Below are 26,569 nucleotides of genomic sequence, written 5' to 3' on the forward strand. Positions count from 1 at the left end.
ACCCACCTCCTAGGGGAAGGAACATCCAGGATTGCCCCAGGACACCTCCTGGCTCCTCTGATTTCCCATCTGTTCATGGGTTCATTGAATCCACATAAGGAAGGTGTTTGTGGAGTAGGTGTGATAAATTAAACTAATTAAACTGTTTTTATTAAATTAGAGAAGTTTCTGAACAGTTTAAAAAAAAAAAGGGATGAGGGTTGGAATTTGGCACAGGCTCTACCTCCTTCAGGACACCACAAGCAATCGGAAAAACTGTTAATACACAATAAATTTGTCTTTTATAAGAATCAGGTTTGTATAATTTTCCTGCTTTTGCTCTCTTTTTAATCAGACCTGGTTGTCCTCCTCCAATTTGACCCAATTTATATCCAAGGGTCCAATATCCAAGGGTCCAATTTGACCCTTTGCAAAATCCTTGAGGATTTAGGAAAAAAACGGAGAAATTGGCACAAATTCCACAGAACGGGATTAAATTTGGAACCACAATAATCAGAATCCAAGCCTTTGGCTCTGGCTGAGTAATCCCTCAACTTCTGGCTGCTTTTCATGGAGTAACTGCATGTGTTTGGTGACAAGTTAAGGATCAGCTCTGCCTGGAACCAACAAGGAATGAGCCCTGCTCCAACTTCATCCAGGCGGATACACAAGGAGGAAGGGAAAACAAAGTGTTTAAACCAGGAATTAATTCCATTGTCTGGAAATAAGATCCACCACAAGCAAAGGAGTCATACAGCCAAGGAAAAGCACCATTCCCAGCCAAGGTCTTTCCCAAGTTCCCCACAGAAACCACACATTTGGAAACAAACCTTCGTTACAAAAGTAAATTTATTATGACCTCACTTTTATAGCTCTTTTTTTAAATTCCTCATAACAATTTATAAATAACTCCTGGTCGTGGTTGCCACAGCTGGGGGTCAGTCTGCTGTTTGGGAAGGTACAAAAAGAAGGAGATTTTGGGAAGCTTGGTGGGACTACAGCACCATGGCCTGGGGATTGCCGAGGAGCAGCGGCGCCAGGCGCAGGAGCGCCCGCACGGGCACGTGCAGCCTCCGCAGCTTCAGCAGCAGCTCCGAGAAGTTCCTGCTCCCTAAAAACATCCAAAGCAAAGGAAAAGGGTGTAAAAATAAGCAAAGTTTTGTGCAAAATCGCAGGGGAAGGCTTCAGAGAGCTGCGGAGGTGTCATCCCGTTTGTGGATCCGTTTGTTGTGTGCTGGCTGGAAAGTGAAGTTCTACAAGAGATCTCAAATCTCCTTGAAAAGAGATCCCAAATCCAGGAAGAGGGAGAACACAGAGGAAAAGAACACCCAGAAGAGAGGTGTGTAACAGACAACTGGAGCCTTCCATGCCCAGACACAGGAATTTGTGGCTGGCACAGGATTCCTGGGTTGGGCCCCGATCCCTCATGGATGTGGTGACATTTCTGTCCCAGCCCTAAGCAAGGAACAGAGCTCCCAAAATCAAGGTCCAGCTGCCTTTCTTTTCTCTTAGTAACCTCAGGACTGGTGTATCCCCAGGCTGCTGGAGAGCAAGGAAAAGTTGCCCAGTGAAAGTATCCAGGATTTCCCCAAATCCCAGTTCCAGACTCACCTTCCAGGCCTCCAGCTGCCAGCTGCCCCGGTGTGGGCACAGAGTGGTAGATCAGGAAGCACGCCAGCATGCTCAGCTGGGATTCCTCTGGAGCCTGCCCGCTCAGGTAGGAATGCAGGGACACGTCCCCTCCGGCTGCAAGGCACAAGGAATACCTTTGGTGACATTTGGGAAGCAGCGTTTCCACAGAGAGATCCCACTGAAGTCTCCATTCCACACAGAAGGTGGGATGGGAGGTTGTTTTCCGACCTCCTTCCTTCTGCCATGGCCACACTGCTGTGGTCACCGTTTGCTTTTGCTCTGGGAAAATCCTCCCTGTGCAAGATGAGGAAGGAATTTTCTCTGGGAAACATCACCTTCCCTGCTAAAAATCCCCCACCACTCCGGGCAAACAATTCTCCAGGGAATGTTCCAGACCACACTGAAAACGCCCTCCCTTCCCTCTTCAGTTTTCCATACTTTTGAGGCAAAAATCAACCTGGATCAGCAAGACAAGAACCAGGTGAGGAACAGGGGATGGAATGAGATGGTCTTTAAGGTCCCTTCCAACCCAAACCATTTCAGGATTCCAACATTGGTTGGATTGAAATTCCTCCTCACCTTGAAGCCACTGATCCAAGGTGTTATCTATGGTGCACTTCATCACCGGCAGGAATTCCGAGTTCATGAAGAGCCCTCGGGTTGGATTCCTGCTCATCCTCTCCTGGTGGCTCCGGGAGCTGAAGAATTCCAGCACCAGCTTCATCTGCCACAGCTCAAAGGTCTCGGACATTTCCCGCCTTTCCAGCCTCCTCACGGCCTGGCAGCGGGAATTGGAGCAGGAATAAAACAGGAAGTAAATGACTCCTCAACCCCTGCCCTCACTCCTCTGGAATAGCACATGGAATGGCCACTATTTGCCCCCCAAAAGTGGGAAAAAGTGTTGTTTCCAACAGGAACAGGAGTCTCCTACCTGGTCGATGGCGATGTACGTGGGCAGCATCTCCGGGTTCTCCTGGGTCACGCACTCGTAAAGGATGGAGGAGAAAAGGTCCAGGATTTCCTGTTTCTGAGGAAAGACAGGTGTCAGGCAAAATTTATTCCAGGTTCCTGCCTCCACTGAAGTTAATCCATGCAGTGGAATCACAGGAATTTGGGATAATTAATGATACCACTTAACTTGGGATAATTAAACTGGGTTTTATGCCCTCCCTCAAATAATTTTTAAAGAAATTCCACATAAAACAGCTTCTGTGACTTCCCCTAAATGCTTCAAGGCTCTCTGGTTTTGTTAAATGCATTCCTCAAGGAATGGGACAAAAAATCCCAATATCAAACCAATAGGAATCAGAGGATCACCCCTGTATTACAAAACATCCTGCAGGATATTCCCTGCTCCTGCTGACTGCAGGGTTAAATTCTGCTCTAGAGTTTCAGGCAGGTTTTCCCTACTTTTTATCCATGGAATAAGTGTTGGCCCAGACCAACACTTCCTACCTGGCCCATGTCCACAGTCGGTTTGCAAAAATAATCGGCGAAGGAAAAGAGAGCAGGATCGGAAGTGAAAGCGGAAATTGCTTCTGGCTGGAAAAAAAAGGGATCAAAGCACATTCCTAAAATGAACTTTTTGCATTTGTGCACAAAGATAGCAACAACTGATTTCCAAAGTGTCCAGAACACAAGGGAGAAAATGGAACCCACACCAAAGGTTGGAATCCATGTCTAAATGTTGGACTCAACAATCTAAAAGTTGGACTCAATATAAAGGCTAGACTAGGTGATCTGAAGGTCAGACTCAGTGTTCTAAAATTTTGATTCAATGATCTAAAGGTTGGACTCCATGATCTAAAGGTTGGATTCAATCGAAAAGTTGAATTCCATGATCTGAAGGTTGAAGTCCATGATCTAAAATTTGGATTCAATGATGTAAATGTTGGACTCATGACCCTGGAGGACTTTTCCACCTCAAATGATTCCATGACAAGCACTTCACGGGCAGGACGTGTCCAACACTTGTGTCTGCCCACGGCAGATGCATCTACACGTGGCTGTCCTGTGAAAGCCATCAGAATTCCCTCCCTCAGCAGCATTCCTGGCAGGAGCCGCCCCGGGAGCAGTACCTTGAACGCCCGCGCTTCGGAGTTGCGGTGGGTGACGGTCTGTGCCAGGAGGCTGCGCCAGCCCATGGGATCCTCCTTGTAGGAGAGCTGCCCAGCTCGGAGCTTCACGTACAGGATGCCACCCTTGGAAAGGATCGACCTGGAATGGCACAACGGGCTGATTTACGGAATCAGTTCAAAGGGAGGAAATTCAGGCTGGATATTGGGAAGGAATTCTTTCCTGTGAGGGTGGGGAGGCCCTGGCACAGGTTTCCCAGAGAAGCTGTGGTTGCCCCTGGATCCCTGGAAGTGTCCAAGGCCAGGCTGGATGGGGCTGGGATAGTGGAAGGTGTCCCTGCCCATGGCAGGGGTGGCACTGGGTGATCCTTAAATCCCTTCCAACCCAAAGCAGGCTGTACTAATGGACTGAGCTTAATTTAATCCTTCCACTTGACAAGAGGGCAATCAGTGATTGGACTCATTATCTTGGAGGTCTTTTCCAACCTAAATGATTCTGGGATTGATCAATGGCAAGGAAATGACCTAAAAGCACCACATTAGTGAGCAAAGATGGAGCTGGTTTCTCCCACCCCTCATTGGGGAGTGCAAAGATGAGAATGATTTCCACCCCCCACCCCCACCCCAGATCCTGCGTTCCGGTAAAATCTCTGGTTCCCACAGTTGCCCCCCACGTTTCGAGTGTGTCACGAGGGCGGGTGGCACTGCATGACATGGGGTGACACGAGAAAAAGCACTTCACAGGGCAGTAACAGTCCCCAACAGTCTGGGAAATGTGATATCACCACCACTCAAAACCAAACCAAAACCATGAGTTGTAGCTGCTCTCTGGTGCCTCCATCCCACTGCCAGTCTCTGTGGGTTTTACTATCAGGTTTTCCCCGACCCTGTTTTTTTGCATGAATTATTCACCTCAATGGGTGAAACCCAACTCTGCAGTTTCTCTCTTCCCCCTTAAAGTGCTGTCAGATGCACAACAGTGACTTGATGAAACACAGGTTTCAACCCAGAGCTGTGGGAGGATTTAAAAAAACCATGAAATACGATTACTACGAGGTCATGATTCAGTTGAGCATTAAAAAACACTTACTGGAGATGAGTTGTTCCCTTGCTTAGATCTATTAATAATTCCCAGTACCGGGGGCCCTTCACTCTGATCTGTCAATAGAAACATTTTATTACTAAATAACCAGAATCATTGCATTAAGAGGTTTCTACTGGTGTTTTTTTTTTTTTTTTTTTCCTGGGCTGTTTTATAGTGTTGCCCACACAGAAAATTCAGGAGGAGGTTTGTGTCTCCTACAGGGAATTCCCTGCTGCATCAGATCTTGGAAGATCTTGATCAAGACAGAAGACAGAGAACTGTCTTTGGAATCATAATGGAACAATATCATCCAGAGTCAGGCTAAGGAATCAAAACCCATCGGATCTCAGGTCTTGAGACTTGTGACACAAAATCCAGGTGATTTTCCATTAAAACAGAGATTTCCTCTACCTGCTTCAGTAAGTGGAGCTCTGGGAGAAGCGTGGGTGCCATCAGCTCCTCGGTGGCCTCCCCGTACCACTGTGTGCCCTGCAAAACATCACAGGAGCCACAGGTTAGAAAAGCTCATTTCCATGGGAAAAGGAAGGACAAGGGCATCTTGTGGGAAACAACTGTCCTGACAGCAAGCAGGGGGTTCTGTCCCTAAGTAAATACAGGACTCATGTCAGGAAACACAGACTTCCCAAAGTTGTATTTTCCACGAATGCATGGATGAACACTTAACGCTGGGCAAGGCTGAAACGTGAAGGTTTGGGAAGCAAGCTGTAATGGGAACATGGAGAACTCTTTGCCAGAATCACAGAGATGCACCTCTTCCCCCTAAAAATTCCAAAAACTCAATTCTGAGCATCTCCCCTCTCCCATATAAAATAAATCCCACAGAAAGGACTCTTCCCTGAAGGACACCTGAAGGAAGCACCAAGGAGAAACACCAAGTTGCTCATCTCAGAATTAGGAGAAGGCCTGGAAAACCACAAATGGTTCCAGCCACCTCTGAGCCTCTGGAAATCCTTCTGAAGAAGGAGAAGAACGTGGGTCAGTCAGGACACCCCTCCTTGCCTGTTTGAAGACTGGTGACTCTCCCTGTCCTCCCTTCTGCTTCCAGATGCCACCAAAGCACAGCTGAGCTGTGCGTGGGTTGAGCCCAACCCTTCACTTGTTTGTGCACAATTCACCTCGTCTCCACCACAGCTTGAAACCAAACCGGAGACTGGAGGCCACTCCAATGAAAACCGGGATAAATCCGAGTGTTTGGTCATCCCACAGCTCCTCAGGGCTTCCCAGCCACATTACCTTGTAGGTGACTTCTATGAGGGCGTAGCAGGGGGTGTTGGTATCCACGTCCACGGGAGTGAGGAGCCTGGGCTCAGCTGCCAGCACGTACAGGTGACGCAGAGCCTGCAGGTGGTACCTGGGGTGGGAACCAGGAGCTCAGCATGGGCTAGGAAGGATCCCAGACATCCAGTTCCAGCTCCACACCCAAATACAGCTTGTGTAGCCATGGTATTGGTTAATTAACAGAACAGGGCTTAATGGAGCAGAAACAAATGTAATTGAAGGTCACAAATGGACAGATCTTCCACGAAAATCTTTCCAGCTGAGCAAACTGGAGCAGCCACATCACAGGAGTACACAGCAGAGATGGTGTTTCCTCACTGACCAAAGATCCCCACCACTGTCACTTCTTCCATTTCCCACTTTTTTTTTTTTTTTTAAATGGAGAACCTCCAAATATTGATTTTTGGTAAAAATCCATCATTTGTCTTTTATAAGAGGATGGTTCAGCTGAAGGAAATGGGATCCCCACAAAAGCCTTACCGGTTGTCCGTGCTGTGAACAGGGAAGTGCGGGTACAGAGCACAGAGAAGAGCAGCAATGGAGGAGTTGGAAGTGCTCAGGGAATATCTGTAGAAAAAACCAACATTGCCCTTTAGTTTTTCTTCCAAAAAACACAGGAGGCCAAAATACTTTGGTGGGACGAGGAAAGGAATTTCCAAAAGCGCATGAAGACAAGACTTTCTGTGCCAACAGAAGACGCCTTTGTGCATCCATGTATTTAAAAAAGGGAAACGGATAAAATGGAAATAAGGGCTGAGATCTGCCTTTGGAAAAGGCCCATTACCTTCCTCCTCCCAGGAAGAGCAGCCCCAAAGCCATGTGGTGAGCCAGGTGGAAGCCGTAGTTCATCTCTCCCCCCGTCTTCTTGTGCATGAAACGGCAAAGCTGGAGCACTTTGAGGTTCCCAGAGCCGGCCATCACCATGGCCAGGGCCAGGAGAAGGACACTCAGGCACGTTTCCAGGTTATAGTGACCTGTCTTCAAGCACAACAGAGAGGTTTCACCACAATTCCATGGCCAACAGTACATTCCAGGTGGGATGATCCACCACTTTCTACCCCAGAGCTTGAAAACCACATTTCCCAGAAGGAGGGAGAGACAGCAAAGTCCTTCAATGATTTGCAGCTCTGCCACATCCTATATAGAATATGTAATCCAGGAAATTAAAAGGGCTGGGTTTGTTCCCATTGAGGTTTTGCTGAGGGTCACACAAAGCCATCTTTTTGCTTGGAAAAACTTACTATGGACGCTGTCGGAGCTGACAAACACTTCAGGAAATCCGTGGCATATTTGTACTAGAAAGAAAAGGAATGCCCAGTGAGTACGGATCCAAAAGGTGAGTGACAGCTCCCTGGGAAGTGAATGGAATCAAATAACCTTCCTCTTACCAGGCACTGAAATGCTGCCAGATTTTCTGACCCGGCAAAACGAAATCCCAGGGATAAACACGCTCCGGCGATGATGTAGACGTGAGCTTGCCTAAGGAACAACATAAACAGGAAATGACTAAATGTTCCTCTTCTCCTCATCTGAATACACAGCACAAACTCCTTCATCCCTTAAAAATAAAAGGGAAGACTCATCCTTTAGAGGATATCCCATATAACAAAACTCCTTTACAGGACAGCAAAATTCCCTAGGAGGAGATTTTTAGGATACTCACGCCAGCGTTTCCAAGCTCAGGTCTTCAGAGGAAGGCAGCTCTGTTGCATGAAGAGAGATAATGTTCTCTCTTATGATCTGTAAAAAGCAGGAAAGGAAAATAAATCCAAGGAAAAACTCATGACCAATTGAAACTCTGGCCATTAAGAGCTCATAAGTCATACCAAACAGGTCGAAGGGAAGGAAAATCTGTTTTTTCCCCAACAGAGACCATAAGCAACTTGTAATTCTCATAGGAATTGAGCTCATTTGGTCTTAAAAATTTCATACAATATCTTGGAATATCACTGATTCCACTGTTGGGAAGTTATTCCTAGTGCTCAACTCCATGCAGCAGTTTTGGATCTGGCAATGCAGGAAACAGTTTAATCCCTTCCTTTCCCTGACATAATTTTGTGTCTGGAACAATCCCATCTCTCCTCAGTCATCTCCTTTCCAGTCCCTGGTGCTCCCAAATCCAGGGATCCCAGGGAACAGTCACCTCTGTCATGTTAATGCTAATTTCCTTGTGCTCCTGACATGACTATGGAAATACCCACATGGAAAACAACGCAGGGAGGTATAAAATTGAGAGAGAAACACACCATGCATAAACAAACACCTACCTGAGGCACGTTGCTGTTGACCCACTTGGAATTGGGCAGGATGTCATCCCACAAAATCAGGCATCGAGCCAGGGTCTGGAAAAAGGGAGAAAATTTATCTATGGAATTGGGAAAAGCTATAAAAACACAGCTAAAAATTAATGTAACACTCCCCGCAAATTGTGTCTTTCATCTATTTCTCCCTAAATTATGTCTCCATGACAAGGAAGCTGCTACACTGCAAGGAGGAATTGTTGGAAGGGGTGAGTTTGGCTGGGAAGCAAAGGATTCTGAATGATGGGCATGTTGGACTGAAATTCCTAAACATCATTTAAATAGACTGAGGAATGAACCCAAGGGAAATCTTACCCTCAACAAAAGGAATTCTGGTTTGACAAAGTCCAGCAGATACATGGTGTCCGGTGCTTTGAGCCAGTCAGCAATGGATCTGCAGGGCAAGGCAGAAGAAAAGGATTTCCAGGTCACATTCCAGCAATTCCAAACCTCAGCAGAGTCAACACGAGGGCAGTTTAACCCTGCAGGAATTCCCAGGTCAATACCTGTTGTTGGTCTTCAGGTAGATCATGGCAAGTGCAAGGGTGGCACCTGGACACGTCACATCCACGTTGATGGTGTCTCCTTCCTGGGAAAACACAGGGAACACTTCCCACAGGTTCACTTGGAAGGGAATGATGCTCCCAAAGTCAAGGAGATACCTCCCAGAATTCCAACTTAAATGAGCCAGCACTGGCACCACGTACCTTGATTTGGTAACTGGGAGATTTGTGCTTCTCCCTGTGCATTCCTGCCTGGAATCTCCTGTGCCCCCCCACCATGTACTGGTAGAGCTGCTCGGGAACGTTGAGGTCTGACATCCCAATCAGGTTACTGCCATGCTAAGGAATGGAAAGAAGGAAAACATGGAAGTGCCATTCTCTAGGAGAAAAACCCACAGGCAGTTGGGAGCCAAGCATGGAACAGCTCTTGGAATGTCATCCCAATGGATAATGAGTCTTCTTATTGCAGCTGACTTACCCCAAGGCACACCATTCCCAAGGCCAGCCCTGATGCCAGGGAATAGGACTCTCTGTCTGTGCAATATTCCATTTCTGGGCCGGGGGGACGCCCTGGAGAAACCAAACCAGCAAAATTCACCTTTGAGAATTCCAGCTTACTGCTTAATTCCTACTGAAAGGAGAAAAGAAAAATATCTGTCCCTCCTCAGGGAAGTCCCCAATGGAATGACAAGGAGCTGGCAGTTCATCCATCCACTCCCAAATAGCAACTCCCTCCTAAATGTTATGGCTGGAGTTTAGAGCCATGGTGAAAATGCCAAGTTTAACCGAGGATACTTTAAGATCCTGAACCAATCCAAATGCTGTTGCTAAAAAAGGATTGCACATATCAAATTTCCAGAAACGCAACAATTTCACCCTTAAGATTTATCCTATTCCCTGTTTAATAAACCACACAGTCTCCAAGTATAGTCCCACATAAACACGGAGAAAAGCTGCTACAAATTAACTCAGAATGAGAGCACAAGTGAGATCATAAATCTGCTGTTCGCATCAGCTCTTAGGGCCTAGTGGTTAAAAACCCTTAAAATTCCAAACAGGGGAATTTAGGACACCAAATTTCCAGGTGGAAGAAGTAGGAACAGTAATAATGCTGCCATGTTTCTTTTCTTAAATCCAGTGACTTTCCTTTTTATGCTGCACAAGCTCCCAAGAGGAACCATGAGGTTTGGAAAAATGGGAAGAAAATGTGGTGGGAAGGTGCCAACATTACAACTCCCAACTCCCCGGTGCACACGGTGACTATCCCAGCCCTCATCCTGTTTTTCCAGCGTTGGCACCCACCTATCTCAGCCAGCAGCACCTCGGCAGTGTGCCTGTGCGCAGTGCCCTGGTAGACCAGGCCTATCCCGACCACGGCAGCCACCTGGACGTTGTGGGGGACATCCAGCTCCGTGGAGGTGGGCGGCAGCAGGGCGGGGATGTGGATGCTGAGCAGGCGGGTGATGGCCATGTCCATGGTGCCCAGCTTGGCAGCGGAGACGCCGAGCAGGAGCCCGATACTTGTCATCTCGTGGCCCTGGGTAAAGGGACAAGGAGCAGTGAGGCACGTCCAGGAATGGGAAACTCTGCGTCAGTGTTCCAGGGGCCTATCCCAATGAGCTGTGTGCAGGGTGGAAGGATCTGGTGGTAACACTGCTGGAAATCTGTGAATGGAAATGGAGGTTCCTCATTCTGTGGAACCCCAGAATATTTAGGATTTGAAGGGACCTCTGGAGATCATCCAGTCCATCCCCCCTGCTCACTCAGAGCAGGAGACACAGGAATGTATCCAGGTGGGTTGGACCGCAGTTTCTTCAGAGGCTCCATGCCCACCCTGGACAGCCAGTTCTCCACCACTTCCTTGGAAAGAAGTCCTTCCTCACACTGAGAAAGGATCCTTCCAACCCAAACCATGCACCATGACCATAATGAAGCAACTCAGACATTCTCCCATACCAGGAAACTTCCAACACAGCAGTTCAAATAAACCTTCCTTCCTTGTTTTGCCTAAAGAATCCAATCCCACCAGGATCTGGCTCTTGGATGTGCCAGAAGGCCTCACCTTTGTTAGGTAGTCATGGATGTTGAGGGTGGCCAGCTTGGTGAGGTGCCCGTTGAGGCCCAGGGCCATGAGGAACCCGGCGTACTCATTGGCCAGCTCGGCGATTTTGGGCTTGTTGTAGACAATCCAGGCGGAGTCGATCTGGGAAGCGGGAGCGATCTTCAGGCCAGCGGCCACCCCGTTGTGGAAGCTGGCCCAGCAGGCCATGTTGGGGGGGACATCGATGTTCCCGCTGTTCAGATCCACAGTGGTGTTCCTCGGAGGAGCACGGCCTGCCAGGGGAGAGGGGTAACGGCACTCAGGAAAAGCCAAGCCCTTCATCCAGTGCCAAGTGAGGGAACAGTTCCGATCCAAGAATGTTCAGGAATGTCAGGACAGCCCTTTGCAGGATCTCCATCCTCTATGACCCCAGAAATGTTTAGGCCATTTTTCCACTTCTCTCTCCTTCTGTAGCTAATAAAAGGTTTCAGTGTTTGATAACACTGGCCCTGACCACTGCAGAAGGATCTTCCACCATTCTAGGTGGCAGATTCAAAGCTCAGAGCAGCTGCTTCCCCACAAAACCCACACCTGAGCTGTGAAATTCTTGGTGGAGAAGATGCTATAAAAATTACTGTAATGGTAAACAGCTGGAAGAAAGCCCATCCAGCTCTGGGATACACTGACCAACGTACCAGTGAGGTTCAGCTTAGGGATGGGCAGCTGCTCCGTTGGCACAGGATGGTAGGAGAACAGGGTGAACATTCCTCGTCCAACTGGGAGCGCCATGGTTCGCTGGCACAGCTGCAGCAACCTGGTGGGGAGGTGAATCCAAAATCATATGGAAAATTTTCCCAAATATAAACAATCTACAAACAACAGGTACTGGACAGAACCATTTTTCCCTCATTCCCTCCTTCCTTCTCCTTTTGAGCCAAATCTTTGGTCCTTACAAGGTTCATCTCCAAGATACCTTTTAGCTGTTGGAACCTGGCACTATTTTTCCCTGAAAGCTGGTTCAATAAATCCATTCCATGGACACTCCCCAGCTGTGCTGGAAGTGAGGTGAGAGGAGAAAGCCAAGTAAAGGTGGTTGCCCTGCGGGATCCTGCTATGAGTGGTGATAACACCGAGTAATAACCCACGTACAGAGGTGATAAGGTGCTTCCAAGAATGCCGACCACAATTCTCTATGATTTATGATTTCTGGAAACACTTTCTCAACTTGTTAGATTACTCAGCTCCCTAGGTCAGACTCAGAACATGTTGCATGGTAATGATGTTCTCAGGTTTGCTTTTTAATTTGGTTTTTAAAGAAGAGGTTTTTAACCCCCCCCCCAAAAGTGAATAAAGCAGGACAGGGATAATTGAGGCCACTGGACACAGGTTTCAAAGGAATGGGATGGGACAGTGAATGTGTTTTCTGTGGAATTCCAAGGTCCCCTCTCTCAAGACCAGCCTATCACAAAGGGTTCTCCAGCTTTAGGCAGGGTATGGATGGTTTGGTCTCTATAGAGTAGGTCCTGCTTATATTTCACATTTTTGGGGCAGAAGAAAGGGCTACAAAATCCCTTCAACCCCAACTGACCTCAAATGTGCTATCTGTCCTTCCCAAGAGCCCCCTACTCCAACAGAGCTTTGATCCACGGAACTCCAAAGACTTGGATTATGATTTTTTTAAAAATTAGATTCTGAGCCTCCAAAAATATCCCCACAACCTTTCAGCTGAATGAAATACTGGGAAATAGAAACAGCTGGAAGTGGAGAAATTTCCAAGGCCACACTGGATGGGGCTTGGAGCAACCTGGGATAGTGGGAGGTGTCCATGGCCATGGCAGAGGCTGGAATGAGATGAGCTTTAAGGTCCTTCCAAACCCAAGCCAAGCCAAGCCATTCCATGCTTCCAGGACTTCTTACCTGTTTTCCTTCTCCTCGATGTATTCGTGGTCACTGGCTTCTGGCATCTGCACCACGTTGACCCGGACGGGCCGGGCGCTCTGCAGGAGCCTCCGCACCTCCTGCACCCGCAGGTCCTCGCTCCAGATCAGGGACATCACTTCCTCGTTCATGTCACTCATGCCATCCTCATCCTCCTCCGACTCGGCTGCCGACGGAATATCTGAGGACAGCACCGTGCCCATGGACTGCAAGGGAAAGGGAAAAGACAATTCCAGGGCGGGGAAACTGCCAGGAAGGCACCACAACCTGAACTCACCCTGCACAATGATGGGTCTGGACACAGAAGGGACAGACACACTGATGGAGGGTCACAGCATTACAGGAATGGAGGGTCACAGCATTCCCATGCTCCTTACAGGAATTTAAAGGCCTAGAGGATTTCCAAAGATGGAAATCAAGTACTTTTGCACAACCAAATGGGATAAATACCTAAAGACAAAAGGGTATGACACCTCAAATGCATTGAGGTGACGTGTGATGAAGTTCTTGTCCTTTCAAAATCTTTCCTTGTTTTGGAGCAGTTGTAGGAAAGTTTTCCTTTCCCTGCCTACTCCATCAGCCCAGTTTGTGATTATCCCAGTTTGTGATCAGCCCAACCAGAGCTGCTGCTCTGCAGATTCTGCTCCAAACCCTGTGTTAATATTTGAAATGTTGATGTTTTCACACATCAATTTGGATTCCCTCCACAACCACCTTGGAAAAGCAAATCACCCATTAAAACAAACAGCCTGCACAGCAGAAAATCCCAAATTTCCTCACTATCATAAAACTTGGGATTCATCACAGCACCAGAATGGTTTTGGAACTTCCACACATGACCAGAAAAGCACCAAAGCTTAGGACCACTCTTGGAAAACCCTTTTCCCATACAAGATTTAAGAAATGCTTTTCTAAAACTCTGCTCTCCTGTTTGCTCACATCACACAAGTGATGAGAGGACCCAAAGGGAACAGATCTTCCTGAGCTTCTCTGGGAACGTGTGGCCCCAGGAAGGCGAGTAAATGAAGAGCTTGATGAATGAAACCAAATTTCTTCTGGTAAATCCACACTCAATCTCAACACACAACTGCACCACCCAGAGCAGCAGCGTCCGTTCTGAAACAGGAAACTCCACCCTGCCCTCCTGAGAAATGACAAACAATTTGGGGTTTGAAGCTCACTTTGGCCTTTTAAGGTCACATCAATTCGAGGCATTGTTATAAAGCCAGTGATAAAATCAAATTTATCATAATTTTCGATGATTTGTGAGGGTTTCGGTTGGGCACAGCTTCCACCAGCAGCAAACAAAAAGGATTTTTCGTGTGGTGGCAGGTGGGGTTTGACCTGGAGTTAATTAACCTTTCTGCCAAATTAATTACAGTTTTGATATGAAATTAGTCATAAAGCCTTTGTTGCAGAAAACTGGAATAACTTTAATATCCCTTCCAAAGCTGAGACAGCAAAAAAGGATCTTGACCAACTCCTGACTTGAGATTTCAACCCCAATTCCTGACTTTGGAAAAGGCTCCAATCTTCTGCCATGAAGGGGTTTTATGTCAGCCTTAAGAAGATTTTTGGCTTTCAACAAAGGACATTCAGTGAGATGCAATTCCTTGGGATGCTGGTGATAGCCACCATAAGAAGAAAATGTTAAAGAGAAAAACAGCACACTGTTTTTAAAATAATTTTACCTCAGGATACAAATAACTGAAACCTTTTTAGGGGAAGAAAAGGGAAATATGGCAAGTGTATTTCCAAATGCAGCTCTTCTAGTGGAAAGGAGGATGCCAGCCATGCCAACACAATGAGCCTCTGACAAATACCACCTCCTTCTCCTTCTGCCATGGCTTGATGGCAGAGCCTCTGGAGAAAGCACCAAAGAATGGGAGGAGGAGGAATCCAACAGCTGTGGAGGTAAAACTGTTGTCTAAATTTAAAAATGTGATTTATCCTGAGTTTTCCCAGCTATCCATGTATCCATCCCTGCTGGATGTTGCTTTTCACACCAAAACCCTTGTACACGTAAATCCTCCATTTTGTCGCTCTCAGTTTGGGAATTAAGCTGGAAATTCCTGAGCTGCGTGCTCTGCCCAAACCCTGGGATTGGGAAATCCCTTTGTGGCCATACTCACGGATTTTCCCTTCTGCAGGCTCCCTTCCCAGGCCTGCTTGGACAAATCCTGGCGGCCGATGAGGAGGCAAACGGCTTCCGGCCAGTCGGAGGCCGGCTGCTCCCGGCACTGGTAGATGGCATCTCGGATGGGAAGGGCCACACCAAAGGGAAGAGATTCCAGATCCCTCAAGGTGAAACCTTAAAATTAAGGAGGGAAAAAAACCCAAATAAGTGTTATCAATCCCAGACAAAGAGTGCTTCCTGTTATCCAACGCATGGTTATTTGGGAATGTTGTTGTTCCGCTCTTACCAACACTGGTCATCCAAAGGACCAATTTTTCAGCCAGGCTGGAAACAGAAGTGCTGGATTTGAAACTGCACCTGGAAAATTAAGGAGAAGCCAATAAAAGCTCATCCAGAAGTCAGCAGGAAGTCACAAATTCAATAAAACAACACCAAAAAAGTTTCCATACCGATTGTCATCCTGCTCCATCTGCTGCTTCCGTTGGCCTAGGAAAGACAAGGCTGTGTTAATTCCTTGTTTTCCAAGCTCGAGGCACTCCCAGGATGGAGTCAAAGCATCCTTACCTGATGTGATCTTGTACAAATAATGGGAGGCTTCGTTCAGCACAGCATTCTCATCCCCAAGGATATACAGAGCCACACTCTGGGGAGGAGAGACACCAAAAAAAGTCATTTTGGGGCTGATATTCCTTTGCTTCCCAGAAAAACAGGCAGGAACTGGAATACAACCTCAGAAGTGGGGCAGGTGTATTGTGGGGAAAAGGGAAAATAACAAACTTTAAAGCTTTAAGTTTTGGGAAAAAAAATCCACCCTGAAACAATGCACTGAATTTTCCCTCATTGCTCCAGAGATAAAATATAAATATCTTCCCAACAGAAAAATATGTTCCCAGTTATCCTTCTTGTGTTTCTCCTGCAGGACATTCCATTTCTCCTGCAGGACACACACATTTTCCACTTGGTCTCCTCTACATCTTGGATATTTTGTGAAGGTTCCAAGTGAAAAGCTGTTTGGTCCAGCCAGCAAAATCCAAGGAATCAGCCACTATATTTTGAAAATTCTGGGAAAAATCACATCCAGGTAAAATGGTTTTGTGGGCTTTATGAAGATCTTTCAACTCCGAGCTCTGCAAGGGCAGATAAGGCAGAGAGAAGAGGAAAATAGATCCTGGCTTTTTTTTCCCTGATTTTCTCCTTAGGCACCTCAGGCTTGACACCTCTGCTCCCAGTTGGAAGGGTTTTCCCATCAATGAGTAAGGAAGTGATGCTGACCAGGAGATACCATCAGCACTCACAGGACTAAATACTGATGTTGGGGCATGCCCAAGGAGAAAACAGGGGAATTCTCATTCCCAAAATACATATAATTCCAAGTTCTACTATTACTTTGCAAAAAACACAGAAAAACACGGAAGTGGTGAAGCTGCTCAGCTCCAATACATCCAGTAAATGAATCCCTCTGTTATTTCACCCTCCTTTAGGGATGTTTCCCTCCCAGAAAATTCAGCAGCTGGAGCAAACCCTGCCCACAGGGCAGTGCTGACAGAACAAGGCACATTCCCTGTATTCCCTGTCCCCCAGTACTCACCAGTACCACCAGTTTGCTCCTTTCACAGATCCCTGGTAAGTAGGGATAAGGCTGCACTCCCTCTCCCTTCAGGCAGGAACTCAGCCACTGGAAGATACTTGGAGGCTCAGCAGAAAAAAAGGAGGGATGGAGCATGAAACCTGTTTGGACTTAAGATGAACAGCAAAGACCGTGAGCTCAGGGAAAAGGCACAAGAATTCCTCACCATTCCCTATTCCTCCAGTATTTCCTTCAACAACAAAAATCCAGCATTTCCCCACAAAACGTTACAGATCCCACCTGACAGATGGGATTTTATGACAGGAATGAAAATTCTTCTTCCTTAAATAGATGCCTTGAGTTATCTCAAAGGAATAAGCAGAGGATAATCCTCCAGAATGAGTGGAATGTTAAAAACAAAGGGAATATCCAAGAATCACAGACTAGTCAAAGGCTTAAACTCACCCTGGTCAATTATGCAGGTCTGCCTGGAGGTTTTGACAAGGGCTGGGTAGTCCCTGTAGTAATAATCCATGTAAGCTTCCAGTTTCAAATCCCTGGAATGAGAGAGAGGGGAGTCACAGACTGGGAAAAAACCATTCCAACCTCCTAGATGCCACCTTTGGGCAGCTGCTGCTACTGGGGAAGAATTTGGAGCCATGGAACAAATAGGAAAGGTTTTAAATATTCCTTTCCTTCAAATACAGGGCAAGTTTGCTCCAGTTTGGGCAATCCCATCAAAAGAAATTATTTTCCAGTGGGAATACCTGGCCAGCTGAACCAGGAGAACCACAAGGGAGCGGAGTCCTTCTCCCATCAGACTGTTCAGTTTGAGCTCCTCATAGATGAGGTGGAGAACAAAGAAAATGGCAGGAATGTGGGAGAAAAGGAGGGTGGAGGAATCCAAACTGAGGCTCTGGGAAAAGTCATCCCTGGAAGGCGAAACTTCCAGAGGGTCCAGGCGCAGAGCTTTGGCAATGGGATGAGACTCGAAATTCCTGTGGTAGTCAGAGCTCAGGAGATATTCCCAGTCCTAGAGCAAAGACAGAGGATCCATGGTGAACAAATTTTCCAGAAAGGTAATTCCAAAGCACTGCTACAGAGGAATTTTTTCCCTAAAAACCAATCCAAATATAACAGAGGGAACCATTTCTTACTTCATCTGACCCAGTTTCTGATGGCCTTGCCTTCTTTGGAGCAATGACTGGAGAGAGTGATCCTTCAAAATCGAGCTGCAACAAATTAAAGAAAAAGAAATAAAAATAAAATAAATAAACAGAAAAAGAAAAATTAAATAAAGAGATTTCTTTTTGATTTCTTAGGAACCAAGGTTTTTTGTGATTTCTTTGGAGCCAAGGCTTCCTAGGTGAATCACAACATCTGAACTCAAGCCAAGTAGGACATGATGTGGCTTGAGGTACTTCTGGATTTGCTGAACAAACCCCAGAAATACAAAATCCTCTTTAGGGAATAACAATCTGAATTGTGACCTGTGTTTAAACTCAAAATCAATTTAACATGGATAAGATAAACCAAATTTAATATAGCAGTGTTAGGTGTTGAGTTGGAATCAAATCTCCATCATTTATTTTTATAATAAGCACCTTGTAAATGTATCTCACGATAAAGACAGAGTAAAACACGCCTGAAAATTAGAAGTGAAGAATGGATTTGCTCACATTCCGTGTCCAGCAGAGCCTCTCAGTGTTGTAACCCATCATGTTCATGAGACAGGTGACAAACAAATTCCACTCTGAGTGGTAGCTGGGCCCTCCTGGGGCATTGTAGGCGTTGTACCACTTCACCAACATCTGCACAGCTGTTTCCTTGGGCAGGATGGCTTTCACCCCCTGCAGGCATCTTTTCACTGTTGGAAAAGAAGGAAATCATCCATCAGCTCTGGTTTCCTGGGATTTGCTTCATCAGTGGTGGAAATCTCCACAGGTTCCTCTTGTTGGACCTGCTTTTAACTCTAAATAAAGCCACAAAACTCCAACAGCTCTTTCTTGAGCACAAATCCTCAGATTTGGAACAAAAAATAAGGAAAAATACTCCTTTTTTTTGCTCATTACTGAAACCAGCTATGTCTGAACTGGCATCTCAGCCCTTCCCCAAGCAAAGCAAAAGCCACCTAAAGCTTTGGAATCCTACCTAATTCCGAGGTGGCGATTTCAGGAATACTGATCCGAACCATGGTGTTATTGCTGAGCTCCTGAAAAATTCAACAAAAGTGGAAATAAATCAGGAAATGCATTAAATGCAGGCAGAGTAATTTTCTCAGAGTAATCAACTCAGAACTCCTTAGAGGGTGAATATATTCCCAAATCCTGGCTTTTGCTACATTAAGATGTGGAATTAATGTGAAATACTGGAAATCTTGGCATTATCTTGAAATAATCTTTGTTACCAAAAGTGTTGCCCCAAACGACAGGGAAATACCTACTAAAGTTACTCTGTTGTGGACAGGATCCCTCAGAGCTTGGATGAAAGTCCCAAGCTGCTGGAAAGTGCAGTCCTCAACGTAGGGGGAGTCGTGGAGCTTGGAAGAATCCCTTAATTCCGGAACTGGTGACAAAAGCACGCTCTGGAAAAGTGGGAAAAACGAGCCCATTTTAGAGTTCAAATTGAAGTGGAATTCAGAATTAAAGTGGATCTGAGCAAAGAACAGCTATAATTTTTGGGTTTGAAGTATTAACAAGAATCTTGGAAATTACTATAAATCTTTCCAATCCCTGCCTTGGAAGTTTCATGGCAAACAGAAATAAATAAATAGGGCAGCACCACAGAAATCTTTAAACAGTTTATTCAGCGGATTTACAAAACAAGAAGGAAAGATTCAACTCCAAAAGTCACCTTAGAAGATAAAAAAACCACTGATCATTACAACAAAAGGAGTATTTCCTTATTTGTTACCTCTTCCAGGGGTCCCAGGTGCTTGTTCAAAGGCTTGGATGGAGTACTGACACTATCCAAGGGAGTGCTTGGCCGAGGCATTGGGTTGGACATTGTCAGGGATGGAGCAGGAAGCCCGGGAATAAAAACCTTTCCTACCTTTTTGGTGGAAAAGGGAAACACAAAGTTAAGTTTTTCTCTAAAAATAACCCCCACAAAAATTATTTAATTGTCCCATTAATGCCATGGATGCTTCAGAACTCCCTTTCCAGCACTGCATATAAATTAGGGATGGAAAAGGTGTCGCTTACCCGAACCACTCCGGAATAAAGCACCAGATTCCCACTGCCTTCCAGAACCAGCAGTGTGTCAATTCCCTGGAATAATCAAGCAGCACATTCAGCTCCTGGTGTTTAACTAAGGAGGCACCAGCTGCATGACAAGGACATTCCACAGGTAACAATACCTCCACTGGAGCCGCATCCTTTGCTGGAATATTGGTGACAGATCCAAAGATCAGCTGTGATTTATCGTTGCTCTCTTGGAATTTTACACACCTAGGGATTAGGGAGAACAGGAAACATAAAAGGTTTGTCCTGGGTGTTGTTACAGAAAGAAAACACAGACTTCCAACAGTGCAGTGAATTTTTTGTGGGTTTTGTGGTTCCTTCATCCTTTTCCCTGCTTTGCCCAAAATATATCAACTTATTTTTTATTTTCTAGTTAATTAAAGCTCCTGATGTACTTCCAACTAGGAATTTCTGGAGTGCTTCTCCTGGTTCACATGTCCCCAAGGAATGCTCACCTAAGCTGGAGCTGGGATTCCACTAAAAAGCACAGGAATTTCTGCCCACAAAGGTCAGTGGAAATGAACACTTTGGATGCCTGGGAATTCTTCTCTCTGGAAAAGAGACACAAGGACCAGGTTAGAACTTGCTTTGCTTTGGAGACTCCATGAAACCATTCAGAAAGCCTGGAATAACACCTGGGAAAACTGGTCCAAGTGCTCAGCTCTCTGCAAGGAGCATCATTTCCCAAAAAAATTAGGAATTGCAAGTCCATGAAGACTCCAAGATGACTCCAATTGCAGAAAAACCACTCAAATGAACTGTGATTTCACTTGAATTCCTGCTTCCCAACTCTCATCCCAAGAAAACCACCTGACCTCATGCTTGGGACTGTTTCTGTCCACAGGTGGTCGATGCAGAGCTCAGGAACGATCGGCTCCGTCTCCGGCACGAGGAAGGAGTCGTTGGAAATGGAATTTGGGGAATGGGTAACGCTGGGTCTCCTTGGGGACTGGGCACTGCTGGAAAAGTTGAACCTCTGCACTCCAGAGAAGGAATGGACTCCCAGGGCTGGGGAATGGGAACGGCTGCAGGCAGAGAGAGGATATGGATGAGAAGGGGATCTTCAAAATCACAGAAAAATCAGATATTGATGCAGCCAAAAAGCGGATCTTCAAAATTGGGATAGAATCAGAGACATTGGATCTGGCCAAAAAGTAGATCTTCAAAATCAGGGAGAATCCCAAGGGAACTCATCCACTGACTTTAAAATCCAACCAAACCCTAAACTAGGAACTAGCTCACTGCTGATTTCCTTTGGTTTTCTAGCACAGGAAAACAATTCTGTAATTATTTTCCAGGCATCTCTGTCCAAATCCAACAGATGAGATTTCAAAAGGATTTCAGATGGTCCATTCCACCAAAAATCCCTCCCAATCCCTTCCCTCTAATTTCTTTAAAGAAGCCAGCCCAAAACACTCCTGGAACTCAAACATCCTTCAGATATTCCTTGATCCATCACAGAGCAGCCTCCTTGGCTCTGGCACAGGCACTACCCTCCTGTTGGGATAATGGCACAGGAAGGGCATTCCAAGGGAAATTTCAGGTGCTGCAACACAAGAGGCACCTGAGCCTTGGATGGAAAGACAGAGAGCAAAATGTGTCCATGCTATTCCATAGGTCCCATCCTTTGGGATTTGCTGTGGATGCCCACCTCAAAGCAGCCATGTTGGAGATGGTGGGAGAGCGGGATTGCAGGTTGGGAGAGGAGCTGGATCTGCTCTGGCTGTGGATGGATGAGTAGTTCTGGAAAGGGGAGCCCCCAGGGGAGTCTCCTTTGGAGAAGCTCCGGAGATGAGCAGTCAGGGAGCTGCTGGTGGCCATGTGCTGGGGGGTGCCCCCCTGCTCTGGGAATTTCAGCACCAGGCTCTGCTCCTGGGAGGAAAACCAATGGCATGTGGGCAAGGACAGCCAGGGAGAGGCTTTTCCAACAGTATTCCCCATCAGTTACATGTTAGAAATTCATGCTCAGCCTACGGAGTTAATCCCATCAACCCTGCTCTTCTACTCCCACAGAAACTGCTCCAATGGTTTTCACAAACCAATGGTTTTCACAAAATCACAGGATTTGGTTGGAAGAGACCTTAATGCCCAGCCATTCCCACCCTCTGCCACGGGAACACCCTCCCCTATCCCAGGTTGCTCCAACCACTGTCCAACCTGGAACATTTCCAGGAATGGAGTATCCACAGATTCTCTGGGAAACTCTGCCTCACTGTCAAAGTTTTCATGGCACTGAGTTACTTTCCACTTTTCTTAAGCTTTCTGGTCCAATGTATGGAATAATATGTTAATAACATAATCCATGACCACCACCACCCCATGATCCCCCTGCTCCAGGTAAATCCATGGAAAAAAAATTCTTAAAAACCAAAAGAGCCAGCTCCACCGAACATCTTACTCATAAATGAAACAAATCCCAAATCCCTTATGACACACATAAGGGCCTGGAAATGCACACAGCTATTTTCCAGGGATCTTTATTCCCCAGGGAATGTGCACCTCTGGCTTGACTCTCCTGAGGGCCCAGAATGTGTGTAAGCTCTGCACAGTGTCGTAGGTCATCACAATGGAAGGGTCAGCGCTGAGGAACACGATCCTCAGCGTGTGGTCAGCCACGTACTGCACCCGGGACGATCCAAACACTCCTGGAAAACAGGGATGCATTCCAAAGGATCAGCCCCACAACAACACCATGAGCATTTCCCACACTCTCTTCCTTGCACAATCTGTGTTTCTCCCCTGGGCAGCTTCCCTGTTCACGCAGCCACTCTAACTGCATCCTTGGAAGTGACTCTTCCCGGATTTTTTGACACAGGGCACGCTCCAGGGACACACTGGGATTTGCTGCCACCCTGAGGGACTCCAGTGACATCCAATGTACCTCCAGACTTCCAGACCAGAGGGGTGATCTCATCCAAGGGGTGCAGCATGCTGAACATCGTCGGCAAAGGCTCCCTAGGGAAAAGCCATACACATCAGAGCCTGGAATGTGACAGCAGGGACACAGATTCCATCTCCAAAAGCCTGTTGGATTGATTGAGTAGGTTCAATTTTTCAGGACCTCTATCGCTAATCCCAGCTCTTCCGAGGACTAGAGGTTTCCAATGGGAAAACCCAAAAGAGTGGATTAAGGCTGCTCATCCAGCTGCTTCCTTTGGCATCCACAGAGGGCTTCCACAGGGGCTGGGAGCCTCAGCAAACAGGGAACGGGATCCCCACTCAGCAGGGAATGGGATCCCCACCAAAGAGGAAATGGGATCCTGCAGCTGAGAGAAAATGTCTCTATGACAATCCCTCAGTGACTCTCCCAGCTGTCCATGACAGCCTGGAATCAATTCCTAGGACAAACCTTGATGGAATCAGGCTGGTGATTCCCAGGACTAGCACTCCCAAATAGTTTTTAACACTCAGCTTTGAGTGTGCTCACTCAGAGTCACTAGGATGGGATAAAAAGACTGGAAGAAGCACATCAGTAAAATCCCAGAATGGTTTGGGTAGGAAGGGATCTTAAAATGATCCCATTCCACCCCCTGCCATGGGCAGGGACACTTCCACTATCCCAGGGTGCTCCAAGCCCCATCCAAGCTGTCCTTGAACACTTCCAGGGAGGGGCCAAACAAAACTTCTTCCTTTTCCACCCAATTTTACCTTTTCCTATCAGAAACACATGGATCTTTCACCACTGCCCTCCAACTCCTCCACTCCTTATTAGATTATCCACCAGGAAACCACTCAAATTCCTCATTCCATACCTGGGTGGACTTGGAGGCACCTCATGGGAAGAACTGCTGCGCTCAAATAACAACCCATATTTGGTTGGCCAGACATTTGCAACCTATAAAAAAATATGGATTTATGGTGGGATGAAAAATCAACCATGTGCTGTGTTGATGATGTTTGAGGGTCTTATAGGAAAATAAGATGTTCCGGCTTTTTATGCAGAGCAGAGAAACATAAGTGTGGACAAAAGTGTTCAACAAGCATGGCAGAAGTTACCTGGAAAGGCAGAGCAGCAATGTAATCCTTCCCCTCCATGCTGTGCACGTTTATGCAGGAATTCTGCAAAATGCAGATACATTTCTCCACTATTTCCTCACTGCCTGACACTGGAAAGGAAGGAACAAAGCAATTACACAGTGAAGTTTCACTCTGTTTCAGACATCCCTTACACACAAAAAGTAAATTCTGACATTTCAAGCCGTGGTGAATGAGCTCCTGGAGTGTGTCCAGAGAAGGGAATGGAGCTGGGAAGGGGCTGGAAAACAAGGACTGGCTGAGAAAGCTCAGTCTGGAGAAAAGCAGGCTCAGGGGAGACCTTCTGCACAACTCTGTGACAGGAGGGCGCAGCCAGGTGGGGGTCAGGCTCTGCTTCCAGGGAACAAGGGACAGGATGAGAGGAAACAGCCCCAAGTTGCACCAGGGGAGATTCAGGATATTGGGAAAAGTTCTTCCCCAAAAGAGTATCCAGCCCTGACACAGGCCAAGGGCTATAAAAGCCACGTGGATGTGGCACTTGGGGATGTGGTTTTGTGGTGGCCTTGGCAACAGTTGGACTTAGCAGTCTCTGAGGGCTTTCCCAACCTAAACAATTCCATTATTCCAAGCCAAGAGCTCTGAGCATTTTCCCAGCAGCACAAGGAGCAGGACACTCACCATCAGCTTTTTCCGATTTTTCCTGGGGGATAGTGAAGTCGCACCACAAGGCCTGAAACCCAACACAGCATCATTAATTCCCCAGAAGGAGCTGCTCCCACACAACGTCACCTTCCCGTGTTCCCTGTCTGGGAAGGGTCTGTGGATTCCCTCAGTGCCCCTTTCCCACATTTCTGTACCTGCAGGACAGGGCTGTCGACGGTGAATGCCTTGTACACGGTGGATGCTTGGTTTCTGCTGCCCTTGCTCCAGATGACCACGTTGCTGGCCACGTACAGCTCCTCATCATAATCCACCTCCTCCCCAACATCACTGATGCCTTTCCTCAGCTGCCAGCTTTCCTGGAAAACGGAGGTTTGTCAAGGAAAAGCCGCAAGAGCTATAGGTGTGATGAGTTTGGCCAGTTACAAGGTGCTGGCACAGAGAAGTTGTGTCTGCTCCATCCCTGGAAGTGTCCAGGCCAGGTTGGATGGGGCTTGGAACACCCTGGGATAGTGGAAGGTGTCCCTGATCATGGCAGGGGGTGAAATGAGATGATCCATAAGATCCCTTCCAACCCAAAAAACCCTGGTATTCCACGGTAAAGGACAACCAGGATCCATTTAGATTTATTTTGATGGAAGTCCAGAAGGAATGGGTAAGGGAGACCCTTTGTAGAGTTCTGATATTTAGGGTGAACCCCCTTGCTCCCTAAACTCCTTCTCAGAGAAAAGCTGGGATACTGATGGATCCAGTCTTAGGCTGGATCTCCAGCAGAGCTGGGGGTGTTCACCTGGAGAAGAGAAGCCTCCAAGGAAACCTCAAAACCCCTTCCAGTGCCTGCAGGGGCTCCAAGAGAGCTGGAGTGGGACTTGGACACGAGTCTGGACGGACGGGACATGGGGAAATGGCTTCCTACTGCCAGAGGGCAGGCTGAGACGGGACACTGGGAAGGAATTCTTCCCTGGGAGGGTGGTGAGGCCCTGGCACAGCCTGCCCCATCCCTGGAAGTCAAAGCCAGCCTGGAGGAGGCTTGGAGCAACCCGGTCTGCTGGAAGCTGTCCCAGCCCGGCGGGCGGGAACCGGATGGGCTTGAAGTTCCCTTCCCTCCCAACCCCCAGCGCAGGAAGGCTCGTACCCGGTGCCGGTCGTGGATGGTGACCTCTCGGAGGGAGCCCACGAGCCCTGCGGCGCCGTCGGAGGAGCAGAGCTCCGGCGCGGGCTGCAGCCGCCGCAGCTGCAGGCTCAGGGCGCTCGGGTGCCGCCGGCTCTGCTCGCGGCCCCGCGGCGCGAACTCCTGCAGGTCGCCGGCCGCAATCATCGTCGCCCTCTCGTCACAGTGGTCCGACATGGGGCCCCGATATCCACATTATTTCCGGGACGCTCCGGCGGCTCCCGCGGGCACCGGGACGCGCGGGGAGCGGCACCGGCGGCCCCTCACGCGGGCGCGGCCATCTTGGCGCTCCCGCCCTGCCCCGCGCGCGCCCGCTCCGCCATGGCCGCCCCTCACGGCGGCCCCGCGCCGCTCCCGGGGGAGCGCGGCTGTTCCCGGCGTGTCCTGCGGGGAATGCAGCGCCCCTCGGCACATCCTGAGTGGAGACTGCCCCCAAAATGCCGTTTCAGTGCCGCAGTCCCGCCGAGCGCTGTCGGTAGTGGTTGGTGACTGCTGTCCTCCCGTGGCGACTTCCGTCGTGGATCGGCCGGCTCACAGCCTGGGGTTGTGCTAGACTGTCTTTAAACTGACGGAGAATACATTTAGATGAGATGTTGGAAAGTAATTCTTCCCTGTGAGGGTGGTGAGGCACTGGAAGAGTTGCCCAGAGAAGCTGTGGCTGCCCCATCTCTGGATGTGTTCCAGGCCAGGTTGGAGCAGCCTGGGATCGTGGAAGGTTTCCCAGCCCATGGCAAGGAACTGGGTCATGTTTAGGGTTCCTTCCCACCCAAATCATCCCGGAATCCCAAGATAAAGAACAATCAGAATCCATATAGAGTGATTTTGATGGAAGCCAGGGGTGTAAAAGGAAGGAAAGGGTAAGGGAGATTCAGAATGAACGCTCTTGTTTCCTAAACTCCTTTTCAGAGAGGAGATGGGGTGAAGATGTATCCAATCTTAGGCTCAATCTCCATCAGAATTGGGAAC

General features: G+C 47.6%; 1 protein-coding gene across 1 annotated transcript; it reads right to left on the minus strand.

Moving 5' to 3' along the window:
* Positions 1 to 810: 810 nt before the first annotated feature.
* Positions 811 to 25,883, minus strand: ANAPC1 (anaphase promoting complex subunit 1). The gene is made up of 47 exons (XM_041474063.1): positions 25,568 to 25,883; positions 24,630 to 24,791; positions 24,451 to 24,502; positions 23,794 to 23,903; positions 23,550 to 23,632; positions 22,679 to 22,752; positions 22,297 to 22,442; positions 21,449 to 21,669; positions 20,613 to 20,822; positions 20,253 to 20,348; positions 19,914 to 20,004; positions 19,759 to 19,824; positions 19,469 to 19,606; positions 18,999 to 19,139; positions 18,707 to 18,767; positions 18,235 to 18,422; positions 17,713 to 17,787; positions 17,323 to 17,588; positions 17,021 to 17,112; positions 16,577 to 16,725; positions 15,553 to 15,631; positions 15,438 to 15,474; positions 15,275 to 15,345; positions 14,984 to 15,162; positions 12,831 to 13,057; positions 11,609 to 11,727; positions 10,935 to 11,206; positions 10,175 to 10,409; positions 9,351 to 9,442; positions 9,077 to 9,211; positions 8,876 to 8,958; positions 8,685 to 8,763; positions 8,337 to 8,411; positions 7,733 to 7,809; positions 7,458 to 7,548; positions 7,311 to 7,364; positions 6,854 to 7,047; positions 6,550 to 6,636; positions 6,025 to 6,142; positions 5,182 to 5,259; positions 4,777 to 4,844; positions 3,690 to 3,828; positions 3,067 to 3,153; positions 2,543 to 2,638; positions 2,191 to 2,389; positions 1,591 to 1,725; positions 811 to 1,090 (listed from the first exon to the last, which is right to left on the minus strand). Exons 1-47 carry the CDS (start codon positions 25,778 to 25,780, stop codon positions 975 to 977), a joined length of 5,856 nt encoding a protein of 1,951 aa, XP_041329997.1. The 5' UTR covers positions 25,781 to 25,883; the 3' UTR covers positions 811 to 974.
* Positions 25,884 to 26,569: the final 686 nt, after the last annotated feature.

Source organism: Pyrgilauda ruficollis, unplaced genomic scaffold, assembly GCF_017590135.1.
Source record: "Pyrgilauda ruficollis isolate IOZ18807 unplaced genomic scaffold, ASM1759013v1 scaffold31, whole genome shotgun sequence".
Taxonomy (NCBI): Eukaryota; Metazoa; Chordata; class Aves; order Passeriformes; family Passeridae; genus Pyrgilauda; species Pyrgilauda ruficollis.

What these genes read in the sequence shown, in the direction of transcription:
- ANAPC1 (XM_041474063.1), bottom strand. Translation starts at nt 25,780, where the DNA reads ATGTCGGACCACTGTGACGAGAGGGCGACGATGATTGCGGCCGGCGAC. An exon ending in GAATCCCAGCTCCAGCTTAG is followed by an intron (nt 20,005 to 20,252) that starts GTGAGCATTCCT and finishes CCTAATCCCTAG; the next exon opens with GTGTGTAAAATTCCAAGAGA. An exon ending in TCATAGAAGTCACCTACAAG is followed by an intron (nt 5,260 to 6,024) that starts GTAATGTGGCTG and finishes GATGTTTTGCAG; the next exon opens with GGCACACAGTGGTACGGGGA.